General features: G+C 39.8%; 1 protein-coding gene across 1 annotated transcript in view; it reads right to left on the bottom strand.

The window, feature by feature from the left end:
- Window positions 1–3,120: 3,120 nt before the first annotated feature.
- The window catches only part of LOC122967776 (protein shisa-6), an 87,676-nt gene continuing 62,817 nt past the window's right edge, over window positions 3,121–27,979 (bottom strand). Inside the window, exons 5-7 of the mRNA XM_044332587.1 lie at window positions 19,228–19,290; window positions 16,052–16,180; window positions 3,121–7,208 (exon numbers count right to left, since the gene is read on the bottom strand). Of these exons, the coding sequence (XP_044188522.1) occupies window positions 6,604–7,208; window positions 16,052–16,180; window positions 19,228–19,290 (797 nt within the window). The 3' untranslated portion in view covers window positions 3,121–6,603. The remainder of the gene's footprint in view (window positions 7,209–16,051; window positions 16,181–19,227; window positions 19,291–27,979) is intronic.

The following is a 27,979-nucleotide window of genomic DNA, read 5'->3' as shown; positions in this document are numbered from 1 at the left end:
CAGATCAGGTCGGCGGTGATATATGAGGTCTACTGCGGCTTTTTTGAAATTCTTCACTCTGCCCCCCGTCAGCTCGGCTAACAAGTTTCAAAAATAATAAAATACAGTGAAATAAAGGCTGAAAGTTCAGGCTTCTTCCCAGAGGTCTGCATGTTTTTTTTTTTCCATACAAAATGGAAAGGTCATCCTATCAAACGGAACTCTGAGCACTGATACACAATGACTGAATAGCAAGATTTATGGGCAAACGTGAATATTTTACAATGTTGGCAGCAGCACTTGGTTTGAATAGACACAGTATTTTCTCTAGAGGCATAAACAGACCCCTCTAATGGTTGGTTCCCTAATCATAAGTTTGATCATGTTAAAATATACAAAACATGGACAGTAAATTGATGCTCAAGGCCATTTCTGATTATGATGATCATTCAAGCAGCGTACTGAATTAATACCTCTGATAAGGACACTGTGAGAACGGAATTAAATTGTTTAATGGCCAAACATTTGACCATTGCTCCTCCATTTGGGTCATAGTTGTCCAAATAGCCTTGTTCCATTTTCCATCTAAATGCAAATGGACAGGTGTTGAAGGAAGTGGGAACCATTGCCATTTGTTATCTTCCCATTTGTGTGTGCACTAGTGTAACCGCAAGGTTTTGTTCTGGTATTGTGAGAAATGCATTGCCCGCTCAGTCCTCTATGAATTTCAAGAGGGTTTCAGACGGCCCAGGATGTGATGGGAACAGTAGGTATTAATACATGTGTCATAAAAGTAATACAAGTGTCAGTGCTTTTTTGTTTATGGTGTCAGTGACCGTAGATGTTCAATGACCTGCCAAAGCCAAGACCCGCCTGTGAGGGAAAGTCAGGCTGGGGTTTGTTTTTAGTGCTGTTCAAAAAAGCAGTTGTCTCTTTGTATTTCTAGAGGAAAAAATGCATGTGGTGTCAGGAAAAACAGATTTTTCTTATCACAAACAGTGGCAGCACTGCTGACACCAATGGCGTCAATGAAGATGATTGTTCTGAGCTTTTAAACTTTTTGCCTCGGACTTAAATGCACGACAGCTACGTGCAAAGGTTCGGAAGCTACGCTGTAACCCTTAATTGTAAATCCACTTCCAAGATAATGAAATCATATGGAAAATCTCTTGGATTTGTAAAATGATTATAAGCTGAGATTTAGTGCTGATATATTTTAAATAGTTAATTAAACTTTTGCAAGAAACATACCTCTGTACCCCTTAGTTGGATTGACAGTTCTCATGGGGTTTTCTTTACAGTTTAAGGGGACATAACATGCTTTCTGTTATTCGCTGTTATTTTCATACTGTTATGATGTTGGATGTCTATGTTAAACATGGTCAAAGTTCCAAAACTTGAGGTCAATGTATGCAAAAATGCTGACTGAAAGTCAAAAGTCAGGGCTTCAGCCTGTTCTGGAGGCTCTGTTTGCAAAGTGAACTCTACTTCTTCCTCATGATGACTCCAGTTTGTTCATGCATGTCCACAAATGTCCGTCCGTTCCGTAGCCTTTTTTGCTAAGGTTGTTCGTGTTGTTCAGTCCCATATTTTGGATCATTCTGGCTTGAACATGTACGGATATATTTGAAAAGCTTGTGTTTCTAGTAAAGAACAGGGAAAATAAGTAAAATGTGACCACTATTGTTTGTTGACGGAGGCAGGAAGCCAGAGGAAGTCTCCACAGGGGCAGCTTAACCAATCAGAACAGAGTGGGCTCATCAGGAGGCGGGCCTTACAGAAATAGGAGCTAAAATGACCTGTTTTAGACAGAGGCTGAACTGAGTATAAATAAGTATAAATATGAAATCTGCCTTCAGTGACATCGCTTGAAGCAGATTTCACTCATCTCCCTCTGAAGCCACAAAAAGATTTATACAACTTATTTCACATATTCAGTACTACTCCCCAACACCTGTGAACACTTTGATGCACAATATAATTGAGTTCTCCTTTAATGCCTACTCAATTAGCTAGCTTGTGCTAATGTGGCCCATTACAACCAGTCAGGGGTCAAGCTTTTTTACTGTACAACATAATGCCACACATCATAATTCAACAAGACAAAGATAACCAGTACCTGAAATTAGGTCTCACTTCCAGAAACTAGGTCTGTTCGGTTTTTTTTCTGCAGGAAACATATAGGACCCGTTCTGGGTCACCACAATGTCTCAGAGCTCTGAGAACAATGTTACTCTCATGTTGCTATATTTATTCTAGTAAAAGGGATTTTTGACAGCCTCTGCAACTGTTAAGTCCAACTCTGGGTTGCTTATGTGCAAGTATCCAGGCTGTAACTGTAACTGACTCCTGAGGTGATCAAAATCTTGTGAAATGTTTGGGAAAAACAAACAAATGTCAGGAAATAACTTGGACTTGTGTCAGTCATGAGACAAATGCGCTACATGGTGAGAAATTAAAATGCTAGTTCAAACTCACAAACCTGCTCATCACCTATAATTAGCTTAACATAAGTTCCCATAACCCACTGATGTAAACTTAAAGCGGCTATAATCAGTATTTTTCATAATAACAATGTCTGATCTGTCAGTGTGTAATGTGTCGTGACTTGTAATGATGAACCTACAGAGAATTATCAGTGACTCTACAGCTCCCCTCGGCTTTACGGAGCTTTATAGAGAGTTTCAGCTCATTGTTTAGATGTCTGGCTGCAACTTTACTGATTTGGTGCTCTCATAGTGTTGTTTTCAGCCGCAGCAGGCAGCTGTTTTCAGAGAAAAAGCTCTAAAAAGCTGCTGTACACTACCTGCTCAGCACCAAACGGCAAACAGACACAGTTAGCTGTAGACTAGCTGGTGAACATAGTGGAGCATTTAGCAGCTAAAGAGCCAGATATTTCCCTCAGGAGTTGGTGGAGACCAAAAACAGAGCTAAAAGAGAGTGAATATTGGACAGAAACACGACTCCAAACTGCTAGATGTGGAAATAAGCAACTGTTTGCTAACAAGTTCAACAAGTTAATATGTCAGTGTTGAGTTCACTAGTTGTTTCTGCTGCCCTCGAGTAGCCAAGGCTTCAACCATAATCCATCTGTTGTCTATTTGTATTACCACTTATTTCATAAATATAAAAGAGCATGAAATTATTAGATCGATGTATACAACACACATGATGTGCTTTAATATTTTGTAAACAAACACAAAAATGCACAGGAACAGTCGTATTTTGTCATTTTTGAAGCCTTTAAATTAGTCTCCAATTATTTGTGCAATTACACAGACACCTTTTTCATTCATACCACATTAAGCTGTATTAGAAAAAAAAACAACAAACAAACAAAAAAAACACTCCTTTCCGACTATGAAAGACAATACAGTCCTAAATCAAAAGGACAACAAAGCCTTTATGTCAGCAAATGAACCTCACAACATTTTTAAAAAGAGTTAGTAGCTATAGAGTTATGCTGCATGAATAGGAAATATTGCACATAGAGAAAAAGGCTCTCGGGATGACATCATTATTAATTAAGTGAAAAGAAGGAGCAGAAGTTTGTGAAGATTAGTTGGATGGACACAGATACTTGTCTGAAGCAGTCTACTAAACACTTAACACCCATACCCCACCCATAGCTATCAAATATACTTCATAACCTGCAAACACTCTCCAAGAACAGTAAAGGAAACCATATCATATGTACAAAGACAATAATTTAAGAAAAAAAAAGGGACAATTTCTAATTGACATCATTTAATGCAGACCTGACGGAAAAAAATTAAAACAGCACATCAAGTTAAAGAAATGAATTTGTTGAACTCAAGATACATTTGGCCAACTTTCCACATCCCTACAAGGTCGTCAAGCTTTAATTTATTGTTATAAAAATTAAGATAGTCAACTAAAGAAAACATGTACAACATGACATAAGCGTAGTCCAACTAAATCAGAGATTTATGTGTAATGAGACATTGCAGTTCCAATCACAAATAACATTGTATTCAAGTTTTTATATACAGCAGACTACAACTCAAATATCTAGAATAGATATGATAGAAACAGCAATGTTCCTGATGACAATAAATTCAGGTTATAATCTGATTAATGTTGCCACAAAGATATACCCATAAATTTATAATTCTGTTTTGGAAATGGACAGTGCATTGAATTTATAATTTCTCAATGGGAACTATTATGTTTCTTGTAAATCTACACAGAGATTTTAGCATTAAGACTGTTTTTGACTCTCAAACATTTGACACACATACTGTACTGTCATGGTCTTTGGACTCTACAGTGGAGGTCTTCATAAGTCCAAAATATTGGATCCGAAACAGATCTATGGAAAATCTATCTAAACGAACAAATTAATGAAAAACAAAAAGAAGAGGCTCAATCTGAACAGACCCGAGGATAATTAGACATGACGCAGCAGCAGGGGTGTGGATTTGACTCAGACTCGACAAAATCCAAACAGACTTCAAAATAGACTCGGACTTTAACACCAATGACTCGTGAATTCACTTGGACTTCAGCCTTCGCACGTGGAATGACTTGGTATCCTCCTTATCTCAAGGATGAAAAATAATTTTGCACAAAGTTTGCACCGAATCAATCATTCATGTTCAACCGATTTGCTTCAAATCACGCCAATCGCATTGCGAGAGCAGAAGGAAAGGCGTGGTTGGCAACGCACACCAGCAGACAGACAAGTAATACACTTGTTTAGGACTTGAAACTCAATTGTCTTGACTTGGGACTTGACTTGGGATTTAAATGCCTTGACTTGGGACTTGTATCGGAACTTCATCGCCAAGACTTGAGACTCACTGGTGACTTTGTTGCAGCAGAATGATGTTCCACTAATTAACAGACAGCAGTGATACGTGTCGTTTCTTTCTCGTCTCCATCGGCCTCAAAAAACACATTTTCTGTGATGATTAATGACGCACCATGGGATCAGAGCTGATAGAGAATCCATTAGGATCCACTGGGGTGTTAGATATATTGACGGACATCCCCGAGACCTGGGGCAATGCAACGGGACCCTACCAACCCAATTAGACTGAATATAATTTTGACTCCGTGGGATTCGGCCTCAATTACTAGGAACCGAGTGAAGACCTGTACTCTCCAGTCAATCTGACTGAGCTGTTGAGAACAAGAGCACCTACTTATGAGCTCATAAACCTTAAACAAAGCAAATTCAGTTAATGCAAATAATTTATCAAATTTCCAATATGAATGATATCCAGCTATTGATTATTTTCCTTTCAAAATGTTAGATTCCTTCAATTGAATTTATTGAGAGATTTTGAGGTATATGTACTGTATCATCTAACACTATACAGGTTTTTACTGCTGGTTCTGCTGGTAAGTCATGATCAATATATTGCACAAAAGCCGAGACATGTGACAAAAGCATGATTGTTCAATTAAGAGCATATGGGATTCCATACAATAAGGCATTGCTTTAATGAAAACATGTAGGGAAACAGTTCACAGTTTTAATTAATGCTTGATTGACTAGCGATTATGATGACGATGACGTCCTCTTTAGTGCTGATTGTTTCTGCCAACACATCGACACACAAAACTAACCACCGGACCTCCTCAGCTGGCCAATCACAAACAGAGCAGGGCGGGCGTAGGTGAGAAAGCAAGGAAATGTGTGAACAGAATTTAAGCTAATTCAAACAACCATTAGGTTTTCATTTTCACCTGCAGACTGAAGCTGCCGTTCGACAGTGGTAAAACATCGTTTCATACACAATCATTCTATGCTACAAGCACAGTTAGAAAAGAAAAAAAAAAATTTCCCATATACATATTATGTCCACATGTTTTGGAGACATCTGTGGAAATAATATTAATTTGGGAACTTTGCCTTATCTAAAGTTAAATCTATTAATTGAGAATCCATGATAGATTCCAGGTGGGAGAAAAAAACTAAAATAAAAAAAACAATAATGCCAAAGGGCCAGCTTTTCTTGTTTTAATGCTGCTAATATAGCCTATTTACAATCATCTATTGTATGCAACAGAAATAGCCTCTGTTTTCACTAATAAGCTGATATGTTCTGGCCGTTTATCAAAGAAGAAGAGTAAAATAAACCAAAAAAGGGAAGTCATTAATTGTGCTTTTTAACCCACAAATCCACTTCATCGTTGAAATGGGACGAATTTTAAGAGGCACCACTTGAAGTGCTTACATCAGTCACGTTCAATGAGAATCTCTAAAGCTATAACAAGGACTGAAAATACAAATAGTAAATATAGTATATTTATATATTTATAAAGTTAATACAATTCTCTTTCAGTCCCATGTCCAGTTTAAAAAATATTTTCTTCACGCTGTCAAACATCTGACATGAAGGATCCCTCTTTGTGTCAATGCGCAAAGCCCTTATGATGCTCTAAGAGAGAAATGTCTTTGCCAGTGTTGATTCTAGTTACCCAAAATCTGGATGACACAGGAAGCTTGTGCTAAAAAGCAGGAAGAGTTTTAATGTAGGAGGTTGTTTTAACAAGAAGACAGAACACCTCTGCTGAAGAAACTTGCTGATTTTTGGAGATTTCTGTTGACGTCCGTGGTGCGTTGCAGGAATCCTTCGGCCAGCCGCTCTGCAGTTAAACAGTTACCTCGTTCTTACTGGCAGTGCGGTATGTGTGGTGGTGGCCGGGAATGTACTGTAGGTGGTCCACCGTGTGTGTTCGTCGGGAGGCAAATGCCTGCCTCTTAGACGTGGACACTTGTTGGTTGACCGTCAGCGTGTTGTAGGAGTCGTTAGAGGCACTGGGTTGAGAGTGCATCTTGGTCATCTTGTGGCGGTCCATGACAGGCGTGGTGGGCATTAGCATGTCGGCGTGAGACATCGCCCGTGCCATGGCCTTCTCCCGGAACTTGTCGCGCCGCATCGCAGGGGACAGTAAGGGATCCTGGGAGTGGAGGCGGTCCGCCGACAGTAGCTGCTCCTCTGAGAGGTGGCGGCTGCTCCCGTACGCGGCAGCTGCCATGACACCGTATGAAGACAGACCGTAGTCTCCGCGACGTGGTGTCCTGGGAGGAGACAGGACATGGTCCTGGGACATGGCCCTCTGGACGCGGTGGGGACGCTGCCGCTGCTGGTGCTGCTGGGGATCTGCATTCAGCTTCACCATGTGGGTCGGACCCCGGCCACCAAAGTCATGATGGTGATGCTTCCTTGTGTAGTATTCATCTACGTCCTTATCACCTGAGGAGTAAGAAAAACATCCATGAATACTTGAACAATATTGAAGGTATACTATGCAGGATTTTCCTAAAAAACAATGTGGCCTATAGACAAAGATAACCCCGCTCAATCATCACTTATGACCCACTAGAAGTGTGTGACTGTGTTTGTATCTACAGAGACTCTGCCGTCTGCCTGTATTTTCTTATTTTCATATTATTTTGCTGTGTGCAGGATGTTTCTGGGTGTCAACCTTTGGGCAGTGGCTGTGTAGCCCCAGCCAATAACAGCATGTCTCTCTGCTCTGCTCCACTCTGCTCTCTGCTCTCTGTGTTACGGACGTATAAAGAGCTGCAAGTCTGTGTGTCTGCTTGATCGAGGGCGGGGCTGAGCTACACACACGCAGAGCAGAGAGGCCACAGTGGACAGGATGAAGCTCTGCATTCACACAAAATCCGGGAATGCTGCCAGACCTATAGGTGTGGCAGGTTTTTATTTGTGCTTTGGAACGTAACTGCTGAGAAACAATCAGAAAATAATGTTTTATTAATCTGATTCACCGCTTTGTTCTCGCTAGCATGGCTCGCTCTCTTCATTCACTCTCTAGCTCACTCGACCACTGCTGCTCTCTCTCTCTCTCTCTCTCTCTCTCTCTGCTGGGGAGGGGGGGCCGACTTTTAATGCTGTGTGTTTACAAACACCAACCAACACATCCTGCATAGTACACCTTTAAGTACAATTGTGTGTATTTAAATTAATAAATTTTTAACCCGCCTATTCTTCTATAGTTAGTGATTTCCTACATTTCCCAAAATGCCATTCAATAGATTGGACTCCAAGCAGGAAAAGCTCCAATGCATAAAGCTACTAATTCAGTCAGTAACACTGATGATTAATGATTCAGTGCACTCGGTTCTACTTTAGGATTCAGCTCTAAAGATTTGTTAATTAATTGGGTTTCTGCTATGACATTTGCAAATGTCAACCCCGAATTAGGTTAATGAGTTAAAGATAAAGTTGTCCTTAAATGTTTACATAAAGACTAAATAAGAGTGGATAACAAGCAAGAGGGATGGAAATGTTGACATATTAGTCTCCATTATGTCTATTCTACACCCTCTGGCTGGTAATAATCATTATCAACACAAGAGTTGGAGAGTCCTATTCAAACTGTTGAATGGTTTTGTTCATTTTCTTCATGAAAAACAGGACAAAACCAGACTCTCATCAGTGCAGATGTCCTTCAGTGTGGAGAGAACTCATCAGTATGCCGCAATCCTCAACAGTTCATGCGCTAGTGGTGCCTGAATGGGCGACCAGTCGTTTAATTTGTCTGCCAGAAAGCAGGTTGGTCTCTCCGCTGTGTGCACACACGCTCATAATGGTAAAGTCATTACGGCTGCATTAACCAGAGGCGGCAATCAGCTCTCTGCAGACTTTTATCTACCTGTTTTTGGCAGCTCTGGCACACAGGGGGATGCTACCATGGAAGCTCTCTGATAAAGTGTTGCGGCTAAGGGGTCGTTACCTCTGCGGTAGTTAATTATTGCAGAACACAGAGGTCAAATGGCCGTTTTAGGACCATATCATGCCTCACTGAGTTGTGGAGAAGAGGGAGGATGGGAATTGTTTGTCTGGATGCTCGTCTCATTGGGAGAGATGTCATGCCTGGATACAGAATGTCACCTTATTGTCCCTCCACGAGGGGTTTCATCTCCACTGCTCTGTGCATTCCTAATGACCGAGGCCAAACTTTGGCCTGTGGCGATGTGCTCCAGCATTTTTCCCTGAAGAGTTAGTTTAGATGTGACATTATGGCAGAAAATGTCAACCAAACTCAACCAGAGGCTATAAGTATACAGACAATCGACAAGCCGTGGCCCATAGCTCCATTAATAGGTCAAACTTGAGTATCCAGTCACTGCAAGAGATCTGTAGTGATTATACACTCAAATGCTAATGTGGCAGGAATGGATTATACCATAAATTCTCAATAAAAGCTGATATTGGAGTTATGGCTCAGTGTCAAATAATAGCTGGTATGAACAAATAAAGGTCGGGAAGAAACATTGAGGCTGGATGGAATATCTTGTACTATAACGGCTCAAATGGTAAATTCTGCATAATGTACTTTTTCACTGCACTTATTCTGTGGCGCTGTTCGTTGGCTGTCTTGCTGTGTTTCACACTTGGCTTTAGTGTGTTTTATTGTGTTGTTTGGGTGAATCCTCACTTGCACTGAAGCAGCAATTATGGATTTTGCTTTATGGTGCATAATTTGATTGTTTGCGGTGATTTTAAACACTTATTTAAGTGTTACAAAAGGATACAACCACGGCTATGTTGTTGGCGGCGTAGCGTTTGAAACCCAATACAGCAGAGAATTCTCAGTCTTCAATAGCCCTGATACTAGTGATCAGGTTATAGCACTGTTTGATTACACCAATTTCTATGTACATTCTGTGACACTTACGAAGACCTTTAAAGTTTATCCTAATGATAACCTTGGGTGTCTAACAAATTAAAGAAACTTGCAATTCAGAAGAAAAAAACTTCAAGAAATCAAGATGAAACAGCTAGAAGGGACACATAGAGGCAAAAAGACAAATACAGCTGGACAAGCACAGCTACACACAAAAGATAAAGGCCTCTCTGGCATCTAGCAGTCCCAGAGAGGCATGGCAAGGAATTAAAACCATGACTAATGTTCCACACAAGGGCACGGGAAAACCTACCCTTGTCTTGCATGGTAATGAGGGACTGGAGATGGCAAACCAGCTCAACACCTTCTTTTGTCACTTTGAGAGTAGCAACAGTGATAAGGCCAACTTTACTATCAAGGAATCAGAAGTTCTTCACCTTTTTTAGAGGCTGTAATCCATGAAAAAGCCCAAGCCCTAACAATATTTATGGAAATGTTTTAAAGCATTGTGCGGAACAGCTAACACCAGTGCTTACTGACATTTTTAGGTCTTCTCTTAATCTTCACAAAGTCCCTACCCTGTGGAAAACATCTACAATTGTACCTGTGCCAAAAATTCTCAGACCCATAGGGCCCAACAACTTTCGTCCAACAGCATTGACATCGCTGGTCATGAAGTGTTTTGAGCATCTGGTGAAGATGTACATTGTATCACAAACACAGCACCTCACAGACTCCTTGTAATTTTCTTATCATTGGCCAGTTCTTGACTACTTCCTACATCAGTGTGAGAAGTCAAACCTTCTCTTAAACACCTCTCAAACAAAGGAAATGTCCATTGGTCCATTTAGAATGCTGCAATCCTCTAACCCTACTTTTATCAATGGGGAGCCAATACAATCTGTTTCAAGTACCTTGGCACTGTGCTCAACCATGAGCTTAAATGGGACCTGTTGACTGACCTCATAAGTACTAAGACACAGACATTGCTGTCTTTTTATGTCTACAACAAAAAACTCCAAATGTTTTACTGTGCTTTTATTAAAAGTGTTTAACCTTCTGCATTATCTGCTGGTTTGGCAAAGCTACTGAGCTACTGAGGCACAGAAAAAGACTGTCAGAAAAACTGTGACAACGCCCAGTAAACTGTTTGGGGATTACGTTACCAAGTGTGGAACACATCTACAGAGACAGACTGATGAAGAAGGCAAACAACATTGTGGGTGACCAGAGGCTCCTCATTTGAATTGTTGCCGTCTGGGTGACGATATTTCCCCCCTCTGTTCACTAAAATAGATCCAAGTTTTCATTTGTTCTGTAAGCCATTACGTTTTTAGACAGGTAATGCATTAGCACCTTATCCCCCATGCGTTTTGGTCTCTCCTTCTTGGTCACAAAGGATGTCCAGCTGGTCTGGCCTGTCCTAAAGTATGAGTATGTCTATTGGTGACTTTTGTGTTGCTGTGATGAAATGCCTTGTGATTGTGCCGCAAACCAATTTCCCCACAGGGACAAACAAAGCATCTTTCATCTATCAATACAACAACAGAGTCATGTCATACTCACCACTCTGCTGCTCTGAGTTTCTCTTCTGACAAAAGTACTGTTTTCATTCACCAATCGATTCAAATTGCTTCTACTTTGACGTTTTTCTGAGCTCAGTTCAGTTACCGTCAATGAAACTCAACACTAGCTGATGTTTCAAATTAAAATCATACCAGAAACAGGACGTAATATACGCTTTGAGCTATTGGAAGTCTTATAATTTGAAATATCAATGCAGGAAGTGTCGAGTTTCATTGACAGTAACTTAAGCATGCTTGAAAAACTGTAAAATGGGAGTTTAAAGCTGCAGTCAGACCCAAAATGACCTGGCAAAAATTAACTTGGATGGTGTTGCTAAGCAGAGGAAGGACAGGTTATGGCATGGGCAGGGTTGTAAACATAAAGCGCAGAAGTTAGCATGGCATTAGCATGAGAGATCAATCACCTCCCATCTCTCAGACCAGCTGGACATTGGAGAGCCTCACAATATATGCACAAAGCATATAGAGGCGGGTCAGTTCGAGACCGGAAGTGAATGTGTCTCGCCTCGTTCCACATAGACATGAATGGGAACTAAATTTCGGTCTGATTGCACCAAAACAGTATTTCGCAGCGGAGCGGTGACATGATTCTGTTGGTGTACTGATGGAATTATTGCTGTGGAAACGGAGATTATACAGCATTTATCACGACAACAGGTAAACAAGGAGGAGGTGTTGAGTTTGCATTAACAGCAAACAGCCACAACAGAGAAAAACAGGGAGGCTTCTTACTAAAATACGATAAAATATACTTAAAAGTGGGGACATTTGAAATAAAGGCACGTCTCTAATATAAGCCTGTTTCTCTCTACAGACGAGGTATTTAAAGGGCTCGAACACTCTCTGAGAATTTATGGTAATAATAATTTCAATAGAAGCTTTCTGGGCTCAGTAATTACATCACGTCCTCTTCCTCTTGAACTTCCTTTCGTTGCCGTTTGATTTAAGGTCCGCTTTTTTTATGAGTGTACACTATTTAGACTTTAAGTGACGGAAATGATTTAAGACAGGCGATGCATATTGCTCGATCTAAAACTCCGCTGTGCTGATAAAATACGGCACTTAACAATTAACATGATTGCGAGAGGCTGGAGGGGTCCCAAACGTGAAGCGGAGCTACAAACGTAAGGAAATTGCTAACAACGGCTAATTAAACCCCAGCTCCCACTCTGCTAGATTAGATTCAATATAGCCAGTATATTTATGTGTCAGCTATTGATCACTGCAGGCAGCACAGAGCAGAGAAGACTGTAATCATATAATGCACTAACACTTGTGAAACTGGTGGAACATCAATTATAAAGTGATCTTTAGAGAGAGATTGGGAGCAGATTCTGTGAAATGTAAGGTAGAGATGCAGCAATTTCATTTACTTTTTTTTTTTTTTTTTTGGAAGATTAAGGTGCCTTGTTTGTCCTGAAATGTGTTTTAATCCCTTTTAGGGTAATTAAGGTGAAAGACAACAGAGCTAAAGAAGATTTGTTTTCACTCTTTTTGCACAGCCTCCTTCGAGGAGCTGAGCAAGTATTTTGGCGTCCTCAATCTCTGCCTCGTTGATATCACTGAAGGACATGCGGAATGGAAGAGGAGCCACACACACACACACACACACACACCATCATTTAAAATTGCAAATAAACCATACTAATTGAATTTAGTCATAATCATCTCTCCAGATGGTTTAATTAAAATAGCAACTAATTATATTACTTTTAGGCTTGTTTCCAAAGACCTCACTCATGCTTGAACCAATTTTTTTTTTTTTTTTTTACAAGTGGAAGGGCTTTCTTCAAGGGAGGACTTTGCTTGCTTGTTGAACAAATTCTGTTGGGCTCCTGTCTCAAAACTGAAAAGCTTTCTTTGTAGTTCAGCGTGATTCATCTCTGTGATTTTTTTCTGTGTACAAGGCTCCAGTGAGATAAGAGCAAAGCCCTGAGTTGATAAGGGAGAAGAAGAGGCAAAAAGAAGAATGTCGAATGCGCTGAAAGGAGATTGCGCCGACGCATGTTTTTCTATCGCACATCCACACAGTGAAAAAAGGGAACCAATGACACATTTATATGGCTTTCGCTCAGTGATAACTTCTCCTAAGGTTGCATTCACGTGTGTTCAGTACAACTGCATTGAATTTTGTCCCTGTCAATAATACTTTGTAGAAATAGAAGTCTGGATATGTGTAAAGGGTGCTGCAATGTTTTCACTGAAAAATCAGCTTCTGAAGGCTTAAAAAAAGAAAAACATCTTTACCGTCACCGAATGTGGTAAATGTGATAACTCGCCACACAATACGAGCATACAGGATGTTTCCACTGTAGCGCTTAAATCACTCGACTGACAAATAGGCAACATGATGGAACGCTTAGCAGCACATATTCAGCATCTGTTTACTTGAAAATGCAAAAGCAAAGTCTGAGGAAGAAGAAAAAAATGTGCCGTTTGATTAGTTCACTGATCTAAAGGAATTTTCACGCTCAGACGAGAGCAGTCCAGCTACAAACAAAACTCTCTCCCCTCTACGGTGATCTCATCGCTCCAAAGTAATCGTCTGAAAGGAGTTCATCTCAAAAAACTGACGCATAAAAAATTGATGGATTTCAGGATCTAAAGTGGGAGAGTAGTCGACTGAACATGTTGGATTTTGTAAAAATATTTTTGTTCCTGGTACCTTGAAGGTTTTATTTGAACCATGTTTGCAAAATCCTCTAGAGCTCTACATCAGTTTGAGAATGAGAAGAGATATAAATACATCCAGAATTCACACCCTTGGTATTATCTTAACAGAACATTCAGATTTAAAAAAAAAAAAAAAAAGTTTCCTTCAATATCTTTGTTAAATGTTTTCACTCCTTCTGCAACAAGGTTTCAACAGACTAAAGCTATTACTGATCATCTTTCACATACTTCAGTTATCATTTTATCAATTAAAACTTTCTACAGAAATCATGCCCATTATGTGTAAAAGTTAGATAACATTTCTCTTTGAAAATAGCTGGAATTGAATTAAAAGGCTCTTGGAATAAGGCTGAATGATAAATTAACTTTCCATACTTGTGTTGATAACCTTGTAAAGAAACTTATCTTTAAAGTTCATTATCTTTAAAGAAATAGTTCAACATTTTGAGGAAATATTTGCCTTCGTATTTGCCAAACTATGGTTTCGCAGGGTTTTATGTGTTGGACAAGTTCTTGGGCTGACGCAGTGACTTTCTGGAGTCTTTGCTGGTTGCCTGGCAACCTCACAGTGTCGACTAAGACACCAGGAAGTCCAGGAAGACTCCTGCTAACCCCTACCCCCCTGTAAAACCAGAAATTGTCATTTTTAAACTTTGATTTTTATAATTATTAAACAAACAAGATATAACGTGTTTATTAGTGAGCTTTAGAGGTGCTGGCAGGCTGATTTTGTTACCTTTGGACAGAGCCAGGCTAACTGTTTCCCTGTTTTCAGTCTTTATGCTAAGCTAAGCTAACCAGCTGCTGGCTGTAGCTTCATAGTTACCCAGTGGTGAAAAAAGTACTCAGATCTTTTACTAAGTAAAAGTAGCAATACCGCAATGAAAAAATACTCAATTACAAGCAAAATTCCTGCATGAAAGATCTCACTTTAGCAAAAGTACATAAGTATTGTCAACAAAATGTACTGAAAGTATCAAACGTAAAAGCACTTATTATGCAAAATGGCCCAATTTAGAATGTTGTATCATACATGTGAATATATTATTTGAGTATTAAAACTGATTAATTGTGCACATGTTAATGTTGTCAAGGTAGAGCTTATTTAACACCTTATACTGCTGAATAGTCTAAACTATGACAATGCATATTTTATGAACTGATCATATGTTTTACATATCAAATATTGATCTGAAAGGCAGCCTAATTAGTAACTATAGCTGTCAAATAAATGTAGTGGAGTAAAAAGTACAATATTTCCCTCTGAAATGTAGTGGAGTGGAAGTATAAAGTAGAACAAAATGGAAATACAAAAGTACAAGTCCCTTGAAATTGTGCAGTACAGTACTTGAGTAAATGTACTTAGTTACAGTCTACCACTGTATTTACCATATAGATATGAGACTGGTATCTTCTCTAACTCTCAGCAAGAAAGTGAATAATTGTATAACTGAATTTTTGCATCCTGGCTTTGGAAACACATGTTAACTACTCAATGCTACCATTTTGGCTAAGTCTGCTATTCAGGCATGTATCTCAAGGGACTTCCATGTGAAATAACGGTTAAATAAATAAATACATAAAAAACTTGGATGGGTAAAAACACAAAACATGCATGTGTTCAGAGGAATACAATGCATGCAACGGTCATCAGCTTGAACGTCATCATTGCACTGCAAATGTCACAGCAAAGATAATGGACTATAACACTGCTGAGACATTAAAGCTCCATCTCGTTGGCGTATAGATGCCATTCAGCCGAACAAAATGGCTCTTAAATATGTCATTACGAGACATTAGCAACATACATGGGCCGCAGATGGAGCCAAATTACATGCCAATTAGATGTCAGTCGACGGGCCGATAGATGAGTCGATGGGAATGAGTACGGAGGCTCATGCATTTTAAGAAGTTTATTTCCCCCCCCTGAAAAGGTGAAAAAGTGAGGGTTATCTGCATGATGAGCCACCACACATCTGGAGATACTTATGATGCATGTCTCTGTAATGGACATTCAGATGCTTCATCAGGCCAGACGCAGCGAATGTGGCAACCCTTTAAACGCACTGAGGCATGAGGGTGACGTCATTCCCTGTCTTTTTTAGTGCATCAGGCAAAACACGGCGACGAAGGACGAATGAAGGACCACCTACTTAATCTGTGGAGAGAGGAGGAGTATTTACTTAAGTCAGACTTGAGGGCCAGCTCGTAGGAGGGCGGCAGATGGCTGAGGTTCTGGAAGGATCTGGAGAGCGACAGGTCGTAGGGCTCCGTCGCTGAGGTCAGGATGTTGTTCATCCGCTGGGGTCTCTCTACAGGGGACAGGGGAGGAATCCATGCAGTGTAGTCAGTACAGTCGAAAAAAGAATGGGTTTATACACTGGGAGTCTTTACTGGAGGAAAGAGAGGGAGGCAGATAGAGAGGGAGAGGACTGGGAAGTGTGGGGTGAGAAAGACTGAGCAGGACTGCAGAGGTTTTAGGTGACGATTAACATTCTGGTGGACATATGTCAGGTTTTGGGTAATAAAGGCTGAAGAGTCTTGATTGTGTTTCTAGATGTGCGTCACAGTTTGGTCATCACATGTAGTGGCAACTGGTTGTCTTTGGTCCATTTGCTACAGGTTTAGGGTTAGGGTTATCATTTTGGTCTACGCAATCTGATTAACCGAAAATTTGTCCGAAATTTGAATCACTGAAGTACAACATCAACTATGACAGGTCCTCCATCTAGTGGCCTGGTCGTGAAGATGGACTCTGTGTCAAAATCTAGTTTCAACACCTCAATTGTTTAAGTTTATATGTGTTTTATTAAATTGCACACACAAGGTATTAATGCATCATAAGAGTACTGTAAGGCTACATTTTCATTATCAAAAGGTTTGACAATTATTTTCTTCAACAATTGATTTTTCAGTGTATATAATGTGAGAAAATAGTGAAAAATGCCAATTACTATTCTCAGAAGCCCAAATTAACACATTCAAATGACAAATTTTGTCTGACCAGCAGTCAAAAACCCAAAAATGTTTACTATCATGGAAAACTGGGAAAACTAGCAATTTTCACATTTGAGAAGTTGGTACCAGTGAATTCTGGATATTTTTGCTTAAAAAATTACTTAACAAATGTCTCAAAATTGTTGCCAATTAGTTTTATGTCAACAATGAATTGATCCTAGAGTATTACTGTGTATAGTGGGGGTCAATAGGGGCTCAACAACAAACCTTTTTGTTGCTTCAAACCAAATGAAGTGAATTTTGCTTCACTTTATTTGAGTCTCCTTAGAGTTTGTTTTTACAGCCACTGTGTTGGGAGTTACTTCATATGTGTAAGTCTTGGACTGATTTAAAACTTAAAAATAACTCAAAGAAACCTGGATGTTTATTTGGGTCCATTTACATCCACCAGGAGGCATCTGTGAGGCATCTGCAAATAAGGTGGCGCCATATCAACAACACTGGGATGCCAGTGCTTTTTTGGGTACTTTTCACAATGAATGTTTAAGAGACGTTTGCATGCCTGAACGAACTGACAAATGATGCCAGAATCTATTTAATCCAATACTGAATTTCCACCTTACCAATTAAGAACTGGTTTTAGACAGCATTTCGCAAACTATTTCAAGATTATTGAATGATTACTGAATGTTGACAGGTTTTAGCATCATTAAGATTAATAATCAGTGCTTGTATGTCTTCACACTTTCTGAGCAAGCTGGGATCTGCATCTGTTAAATGTCGTCTAAGCTGCTCAGCTGACATTTAGTTCACTGTGGAATGCCTTTAACCATTCGGGTTTGGGGTATCAGCGATATGTGTGGCACCATTATGGGTCCCTGCACTGTGTCGCGCTCCTGTGGCTTCAGTATTTGGGACGCCCAGTCATGGGTCAGGGGGCGCAGCAGGAGGGGGAGTGCTAGGATACGGGCAGGGACTCTGGTGGTGGATTTAAAAATAGGACTGGGCGACTACTGCAGCGAAGAGGACAGGGACACACATAACACCAAGGAACATACGATGTAGAAGGGAGAGACAGTCACTAAGTTGGAAAAAGCGTGTGTGTCTGTGGGTTTGTGGGGAAGAAAGAGGGGGGAGAATAATGTGTAAAGAAAAAGATTTCGAGATTAGACTAAAGGTCATGGATTGTAATGCAGCGGCGTGAAGTTTTGTGACTGCAAAAGATACACAAGCGCTTAAAGGAAAAAAAAAGAAAGAAAGAAAAAGGAGAATAAAAATGACCCCCAGTGTGCAGGTAAATTTAGATCTCTACATGATATATATATATATATATGAAGAAAATATGAAAAGGCAAGAAAAAATACACATAAACACCATGTGCATGTGTATTACTTACCGTATCTCATTTGTCTGTGGGCTAACAAATCCAAGTGAGAAAAAAAGGATCAATGACAATCAATGTGCACAGTTATGTTTCAACCAAACCAGAGGCTGCCCCTCGTTCAAAGCCAACATTGCAAGAAGGCTGCCATGGGTTAACACATAGTCCAAAACCAGCAACTCTTGAATTATGCATAGCAGCTACCGTTCTCGTCAGAAGCTAAATAGACTTCAAAAGCGCTGTTTAAAGGGTTTTATTTGGTGCTGAAAATAGGCTACTTTTGGAACCCATTTGCCAGTGAAAAGGCCGCATTGTTTAAGAGGCAGCAGGTGGACCACAGCGCTCCATTAACGGTGAAAAAGTTTGCATAATGACTCAGTCTCTTAGCTTCAACCTGAAAACACTGACAACAAAGCATCGATCTTTGTAATTTTGAAGAATATCATAGAGGGTTTTTCTTTTTCATAGAAGAAGAATTAAGGCAGATTGCCTCTTTGATTACACAGTGTTTCATTTCATTGCCGTTTAGATGCAGGACCATTCAGTAATTCCACGCTAAAAGCTGGCTCTCCTTTCACAGAAAATCACATTTGGAGAAATAGATGGGATGCAATAACAGTAATTGGATTTTCAATAACTTCAGCAACTTGCACAGATGATCCTTTGATTACAATACACTTTTTGCTTTTCATTTTTCTCCGAGCACTTCTTTATCAGTTCCTCAGATTTTAATTTCCCAGTGAAAGTCATACTTTGTCCTTGCAATTTGAAATAGTTTATCACAAGAACTGTTTGGCGAACTTTCATTTAGAGACAGACAGTGCTGCATATTATTTTTGGAAGTCGAATCAGGTTCATATCTATCATTAAATCTTGCTTAAAATTAGATAAGCCTGCACAGAACTTTATTTTAGCACTGGAAGACACGACATGATGTTAAATAATCGGTTACTTTGCTGGCATGATTCTCAAAACATTCACATTTTATTTTGTAGGCTTACAGAGCAAAGTTATTCTTACCCAGTTTAGGTGTGAGTGCAGTCAGATCCAGGTGGCTGTGCTGGTAGTCATGGTGGTGGTTTCCTATTGTAAAAAGAACAAAAATGTTAACACTGAATTTCAACATGGTGAAAAGAACCGACAGAAAGAAAATCAGATTTAACAGGTGTTAATGTGTTTTGCCACAAGGTTCGCCCAAATCATAAAAAATAATTTCCCTCAAAAAAGTGAAGAAAACTGAAAAAAACACATCACACTGATTCTCAGGTTTCTGTGTTGGCATCCAAGTGTATTATAGAAGAAGACAACTGGTCAATACATCTCCCAGTGGTTTACGACCAAAACACCAAACATTTCTGTCTGTCTTTTACCACATGAACCCTCCTGGCCTCTGAGGTCATCTGCTAACTGTCCCCAGAGTCCAAACTAAACATGAAGAAGCAACATTTAGAGTCAAAAAACACACTTAAAGAAGAAATAAGATCTTGATTTTGACATTTAATATTCTCCACTACGTATCTTGAGCATTACATCCTGAACTACCTTCTATTTATTTCTTCTTTTTCTTTTATAGGGGACGTATCCTGCACATTTCCAGGTCTACATTTTTTATTCTGGGGCTCAACTGGAATATCTTTGCATGATTTACAATTAAAAAACCTCCTTATCTATCTCATACTGGCCCTTTATGCAGCTCCTCAGTTCAGCCTCTGTCTGAACTTTGACTATATTTAACATCAAACAAACGGAAAATCACAAAAAGCATATGTCCCCTTTAAGATTTAAGCTTTTAAATTAGTGATTGAACTGTCTTCTGCAGTACTTTTCTATTTAATGTTTAGTCATGCTTGCAACGTGGGTCTAGGGATGGCATCTGCATTATCTCTGTGAGCATTTTAGCATTTAGCTAGTCACAGAGTCGCTGCCACGGCTGTAGACTCTTCTTTAATACATTATGTAAACACTTTATGTGCATGCGGTGTCCTATATAAATAATCTTGCCTTGCCTTGATAATCCTCTCACACCTTGTGGATGTGAACTGACTCCTTTTAACTGTGAGTTTAGCACAACAAGCTCAGCTGTAATACTGTCTGGCGAATGTTATCCTCCTGTTGGACAGAGTATCAGTCAGCTTTTCCATCCAGTCCAGTCAGTCTTTGCTGTTTCTCCAGATATGAGAGCTTTGATTTGTGCGGACTGTCTAAAGTGAGCAGTAAACTGTCACTGCTCAGTTATGAGACTGCATGCGTTTCCTCCATTGACAGAATCCTCAGTGCGCCACGGCTTTGCCAAAATGATTGATTGTAGCCTCTTTATACGGGAACATGGAAGCAGCTACACCTCATGGTGATCCATCTTTGCTGTAAGTGAGTCATTTGATGTTGCACTAATACTGTGTGTTATTTGAGGGAGTAAAAGAACAAAGCAACATAATCTAAGACCTCCATCACTGAGCAGCAGTGGGAGAGTGCCTTTATTCAATTATGCCGGGTCTTTCTGAAAAGCAGAGCATACAAAGAATGGATATGTGATTGTTATACCTTATTTGCATTTAAATATGTTCATCTATCATCCTGTAAAAGTGCTAAAGACCATAAAAACAGAGCATTGATACCTTTTTAAAAGACGTATAGGAGCTCTTTAGGAAGCTTTGATTTGACAACGGGGGGGTGGGGAGGGGGGCTGTGTTCTGCTTTTGTTAAAGATCAGTGTCTGTATTTCAATGATGTGGCTTTCCCAGCGGGTGGATTTGACATTTCTGACAAATGTTATTTGACTTTTGCTAAGATCCGAGCCTGTGTGAAGATTAATCTCACAGACTTAATGTCCTGTTGTTGGAATTCCTTTTTAATCTCAACTGAAACTGATATTCAGTTCAGGATGAGGAAAAAGCATGAAGACTCGTCCAGTTAAATGGTCTTAAGTAGCTGTGTACCATAATTATAAAATGAGACTTTGGTCCTCAGTGCAGCTCTGCTCTGCTTTCCAATAGGTTTGATCAAATGACCAATTATAGCAGCAACTGAAAGCTCAGCTAAATTACTATGAACTAGAAAAGAAAAACCGGTTTGCACAAAATAAATAACAACCTTTTTCTATCAGTGTAATTGCAAATGCTGCTTTTTTCCCACATTAGAGAAACCAACTGCCACATTAATTTCACTCATAAAAATCTATCACAAGCATTTAACCAAGGTTCAAAAGTTTATCACCCTGTGAAGATTGTTTTCTTTGTTAAGGGCTTACATGTGTGTGATCCAATTATCCAATTAAATGTGAGATATTTTAATGTTATTGCTAGTATTGTGCAGTCCTTGGTCATAAAACAGCTCTGAAAGCACTAAACTGAGCAAATGTTGTAAAAAAAAAAAGAAAAATCTTATTTGTTCATGAGGAGGGTGAATTTCAAAGAAAAGACTCAATGATGTAGGCAGGCATGAATCAGCCCCAGGACAGTGAACAATAACACCAAAGCCTTTAGCGGGAACACATTTCACAACAAATCTGTTTTTTCTCCTTGCGTGTGGAGTGTTTACTCCTTTAGTTCTCTTTGGTCAGTGGAGAACAATGTCATTTAAAGTCAAGTAGAAACCAAAAAAATAATAAATGCACAAAAATGCCCGAAAATACAAATCTGTCCTCAAGCAACAGGCTCAGATTTATGGATGTGAGAAGAATAATGATGAAAAACAAACTGAAGGCAATCCGATACGTTTCCATTTGTGCTTATAAATACCAAAAAAAAAAAATTACGCCAACTGACAGAGACAACATCATCATGGTAAGTCAGAGGTACAGGAAGCAGATTTGTTTTGACATATTCTTCCACCAAAACCTCAAACAGAGCAGGATGACAGAAATCTCTTCCGTAACTGCAGTTTAGGGCACTGCTGTTGCAACAAACTGAACTCGGTTGCAACATCCGTGTGTTCATGAAATCTTTCCATTGTTTGTCACTCTTCATTTGCACCTGCTACAAGCCTTGACATGTGTCGAAACTTTGTCGTGTAGACAATAAGTTTAAACTGTTGAGATACTGAAAAAGTCATAACATGAAGACAATGTAGGAACATAACATACTAAATATATAAGTATGAAGATGCCAGAACATTACAGCTTAATGTGATGGTGTCTTTCTGAAAACCATGAGCATTAACTGGAACTTGGCTGCAGCGTTTGGGATTAGTGAGGTCCAACACTGATGTTAGGCTCCCAGTTGGTGTTTCAGCTCATTGCAAAGGTGTTGGATGGAGTTGAGGTCGGGACTCTGTGAAAGCAAGTCAAGTTCCTCCAAACCAAACTTGGAAAACCATTTTTTTTTTTTTTTAATGAACATGGCTTTGTACACAGGAGCATTGTCATGTTGAAACAGGAAAGAGACAAACACAAATTTGACACAAAGTTGGAAGCATGCTATTATCTAAATAAGCACTGTGTGTGGCAGCATTAAGTTTTCACTTAACTGAAACTAAGGAGTATATATAAGCCAAACCATGAAAAACAACAATCTCTCAGAATGCATAACCAAACAATAAGAGAATAATAATGTTTCCATAATAAAAAATATAATACATTTAAAAGGTAAAAACATATTATGTACATGTAAATGTGCATACATAAATTGGCTGCTGCAATCAACAGACAACTTACAGATAATAATTAGACGTTATGTATAATTTCATCTGTGGTAGGGTTTAAAGATGCAGCACTGACCCCTTAAAGCATAAAGCTAGCAGCACATTTGTTGGGGACTATTTTCAGCAGTGGATCAATCCAAATTCGGTGCTCCAGTGACTATTTCTGGCAGCAGGATAGTACATGTAGGATTGACTTACAATAAACTACGTTGTATGTATTCATGGTAATGAAGGAGCGTGTCACTCAGTGCGACGGTGTGGCTCACTGATGTGTTCTTAATAGTCCTGAATAACAATAGAGCTTCTATGGAAGAAAATTAGAGAATATCACCAGACTTATCCTTTAAAAACACAGTTTCTCAGTCTGCAGGTAAACTTGATGACCAAATACTAATACAAATACTACCTAAAGAATTAAAGTGAGAGTTTTTTGCCATTAAGTAACTGATTACAATACTGAGAAAAATGTTCATACCATTGTTCATCATTGTACTGAATGTAAAAGGATAAATCTGCAGCTTAATTCCCTGATTGGCTCTGTCAGTAGTTGATGTTAAAGATTTCAACTGTTGCTACTGCAATCATACCAGTACTGACCGAGAAAGTGGAGCAAATGTCATTTCTCCCTCTTCCTCTACAGGCAACACGTCCTTCTACCAAAACGACAGAATAGGTCTATTCCCAAAACTACATATATGAGTGTTTTCAACGCCCTCTATAGGACGGACGGAGACCAGACCACTTTAGTCGATTGTACCTGCTCTCCTGAACGTCCCATAGGAGCGTAATATGCCGCTTTCCTAAACTGTTACAAATCACTGTTAAAAAATAATGATGTTTTATGGTGTGACAACGCTGTGGTTAAGTTGTCTGGTTAGGTTTAGGCACAAAAACCTCTTGGTTAGGGTTAGGGAAAGATGATCACTCAAAACGTAATTAGGGTTAGGGTTAGGGTTAGGGTTAAGGTTAGAAAGGGTTAGGGGTGGAAAGGGTTAGGGTTAGTTGGAAATGGGAAGCGAACAGTGGTCTCCTGCAGCAAAGTCCACTTTTTGCCATCTAACTATCTAGCCATCCACCCAAGCTAATAAGGCAAAATTATAATTATTGGGTCATCATTACAAATGCTGCTAGATGTCATAAATGTAACTATAGGTAGTTTTTGTCGGCCTGAATTTTAGAGCCATACTGTCGTTTTTTCTTGTGAGTTGGTTTTTTTTCGTTCGCACTGAGGCGCTGACATCTTGAATCCGCCTGACAAAGAGCCCAGCAGTATGTGAAGTACGGTGGAGAGAACATACCTGCTAAGTGTTAATACATAATGCAGCAGCTCTCAGTGACAGTGAAGTGTGTCACATGGATTGGCTGTAGTAATGCAGGCGGCTCTGTCACAAATGAGTTGAATGCTTCCAGGTTCCGGCGGGTGGACAGAGGGGGATCCCACTGTGACCCAGATCCATTTTAAACGCCTCGCTCTGGGGGAACTGATGGACAGACGCTGGCTACGGAGAGAGCCCATGCTATGTCATTATACTGGCAGAGTGTGAAGTGCCATGTGGACCTGGTGGGACAGATCACCTCGTTTTGCCCTTGTGCATATGTATGTGTGTGTGATGGAGAGGCAGAGCGACATTAAGGGAAAGCAGGAGAGAGAGGGAAAGATGGGGGCTTGCTTTTTGCTTCTGAACTATTCAGAAATGACCGGATGTAAAGCACGAAGTCGATATTTTAATTAATATATTGGCTTGTTGAGAACACCTCTGTATTCTCTGCCATCTTTCCTTTAACAAAACACGCTAAAGCCTCTAAATGGAACATCACAGTATATTAGGTATTTTAAAAATTTAGACTTTCCCAGTAGCATTTTCCTCGTAATTGCATTTCTCTCAGCACATTAATGAATCTTCACTCTGTCTACAAGTGAAGCATGCCTGTCTCGAATCATCACATCCTGTAAAGACCAGGCCATTTACTTAAGAATGTTTTTGCCAGTAACATCTTTTTAAATTTTTCCATCTCACAAGCTGCAGCTGTGAGAAAAAAAAAAAACAAAAACAAAAAAAAAACAGTCACTCTGTCTTCCTTATCTCATTGCTGTAAAAACAGTGTGTGACAGCACATTTCTAAGTGTACAACAGAAAAGCATTGGTCCACATAAACACACAGAGAGTCTCTCAGCCTTACCCAGTGTCACGAGCTTGACCGACGGCGTCTCGGGTGAGCGCAGCTTCTTGGGAGTCTGTGAATTACTAACAAGGATAAGCACAGATTTATCTGATGTCTTCTTCGATATGTCAGAAGTAACATCACACAAAGCTGCCGTTATCCTTGCCGTGGAATGTATGACTCCGTGAATTAAGAAAACAGAGAGGAAACTGAGGTATCCAAGTTAGCAACTGATGCTGCAATGATGAAGAGGAAAACCTGAACTGAACCAAAGTAGAACCTTGAACAACTGTAATCACATAGTATGTCTACAGTATTGATAAATTATTGTACTCTTGGTCTGGGGTTGTGTAGGCTGCTTAGTTCCAGTTAAAGGAGATCTTTAGTGCTACAACATAGAGAGATATTTTCAGTAATAGTGAGCTTTCAGCTTCGTGGCAGCAGTTTGAGGAAGACCCTTTCCTGTTTCAACATGACAATGCCCCCCATGTACAAAGCCAAGTCCATAAAGAAATGGTTTTCCCAGTTTGGTGTGAAAGAACATGACTGATCTGGACCTCATCCTCATCCAACACCTTTGGGATGAACTGGAAATATGCCTACGAGTCAGGCCTTAGTGGGAATTCAGATCAAAAATAGCACTGCATTCAGCGTGTTACTTCAGGTACCAGTGAGATGATGAAAGACAATCCAGGAATGCCAGTTTGAGCAACATATCCATGAGTTTGAAGGCTTATTGGACACCAAAACACTACACAGCAGTTAATAATAATACTACGAGAAAGGATTTTACAGTTGACACAATGTCAGTCATTTTATTCTCCATCTCAACAAGTAGAATTACTGTGTTCATGTTACAAAGTTCAGTCAGACAACTTACATACAGTATGTGCAGCGGTGAAATTTGGTAACTGTAGGCTTTGACCTCGTCACCTTCCCACAAGCAAGCACCAAGCTCAGCACAGCAGGGAACTGGGAGTGACAATAATAACGTCCCCTGTCAGTGGAGTTGGACTTTTGAAATGCTGTTATTAAAAGCAGCAGCAGCAGCAGCAGTGTGGCAGGAAGTGACAGCGTAGCTTTCAGGTGAACAGGGGAGGCAGCAGCAGCAAGTCCTCCAAATTAAATGACAGGCTACATCATAGAGTTTTCTGATGCCGCGGTCAGCAGTTCTCAGCAGGACGATGAATCTGTTACAAAGCACTATTGGAAAATAAATGTTTCATGATGTGACGACTCTATGGTTCTGGTTAGGTTTAGGCACAAAAACGACTTGATTAGGTCTGAGGAAATGTCATGGTTTCTGGTTTAAATAAAACAATGTTGATTCACGGTTGGAAACAGGAAATAGTCCATCCATCCTGACTTCCTCCCTACACGGACTCTGTCGCCCTATAATAACCTGATTTCCTCCTTTGCTCCTGTCATATTCACTGCGGCTGTTAGAGGACTTCTGTCACGTGAACGTAAACCGATATACTTGCTGAAACAGCTGATTCTGTCATTTTTCTTTGGGAGGACAGTCTCCAAAGTTCTTAAAAGTTAAGGTTATGGGAAGTCTCGGGTTATGCATTATTATGTATCTGCAGTGGCTGATAGTGACAAACAGTTATTAGATGTACAGTATGTGGCTGATTCCTTTCATTCAAATAAGTCAAGTGATACATAAAGGGGTTAGTGTGCTTTAAAAATAATGTTTGTTGGTGTTTAAAACTCCCTCCATCTATACCTCTTTGATGCTGGAATTGGGGGGTCTGCATCCGACTAATTTCATAACTTTATAAAACAGATAATCAGAAAATAACTGTGTGACATATAACAAAAAAATCCACTGTAGAGAAGTAACTGTCTCCTTCTCTTTTTGTTGAACTGACAGTAACCAAAGAAATGTTTTTTTTTTTTATTTTTTAGCCTGCATCTGCCTTTTTTGTATTTAAAGGACATCCACAGAAAAGAGCTCTTGCTTGAAATAGTTTCATAATAAACTTTGATGCTCCAAGGCGAAAAAAGTAGAATTTAATAAGGCTCATGGCACAAACAGAAGACAATATGTGGTAGAAGTAATTAAGCACGGACACACTGAGCATTTTAAGAGTCTGTTATCACGTTTGGTGTAAAGGAAAGGCAGTAGAGTATTCCAAAAACGAATTATCCATTATCCGAGTTATTTTCCATAATTACGCTCCATGTTTTCCTGTAATTACGTTGGTAGTTTGGCACAAAGTAACTGTTGATAAGCTGGCTGATGAGATGATTAAATGAAGGGGAAAAAGGCAGGCTTTGTGCAGACGGCACAAACTGGAAAATTACAAGTGAGATCTTTTAATGACTTTGCAATTATGGGCTGAGCTCCGGCTGCTTGTTGGCATTTGGCGGAGAGTGTACAGAATGCTAAAATCTGAATGTTTACATCTTTTCACTTCAATTTTGGGAAAGCGTTTCAGTTGGGATGCAGCTAAATTTGAGTTCACACTTTGATCAGACACGATGCGTCATGTAAAATTTATAGTGAACTAGAAATTCACCCTGAGCAAATGACTGATGAATACTCATCGTTTAGCTCCGATGTACTTCGACACCTCAGAAACTGATTTGTTTCCAGTCCAGGTGCTCCTATAGTGTTTCTATTTGTGTGTGTCTGTCACTATTTTCACAATCTAAGGTGCCATCCATTCAGTCCCATCTATAATTCTGACAGATCTGTGCATCTGTAGTCTCTGAGGCGTTCAGATAACTGTCCCTACTCTCCAAAAAGAACGGAGACAGGAGACCCGAGGCGACCGGCTCGGCATTACACATGACGACTTCCCACTAGGGGCCCCTGAGGGCAAGGATCTTTGTTTCTCTTTTATTGATTAGGGATTGTGTGTTGCGGCTCCTGGGTGTATCATACGCTCCCCGACATGCTTTTTCCAGTCAAGAGAAGGCAAAGCCTGTTGTTTTTCCCCCTCAGGCTGACCTTGTGACTTCT

Source organism: Thunnus albacares, chromosome 17 (assembly GCF_914725855.1).
Source record: "Thunnus albacares chromosome 17, fThuAlb1.1, whole genome shotgun sequence".
In the NCBI taxonomy this organism is placed as follows: domain Eukaryota; kingdom Metazoa; phylum Chordata; class Actinopteri; order Scombriformes; family Scombridae; genus Thunnus; species Thunnus albacares.
Note: the sequence above shows the minus strand (reverse complement) of the source record. Positions and strands in the feature narration are given on the sequence as shown.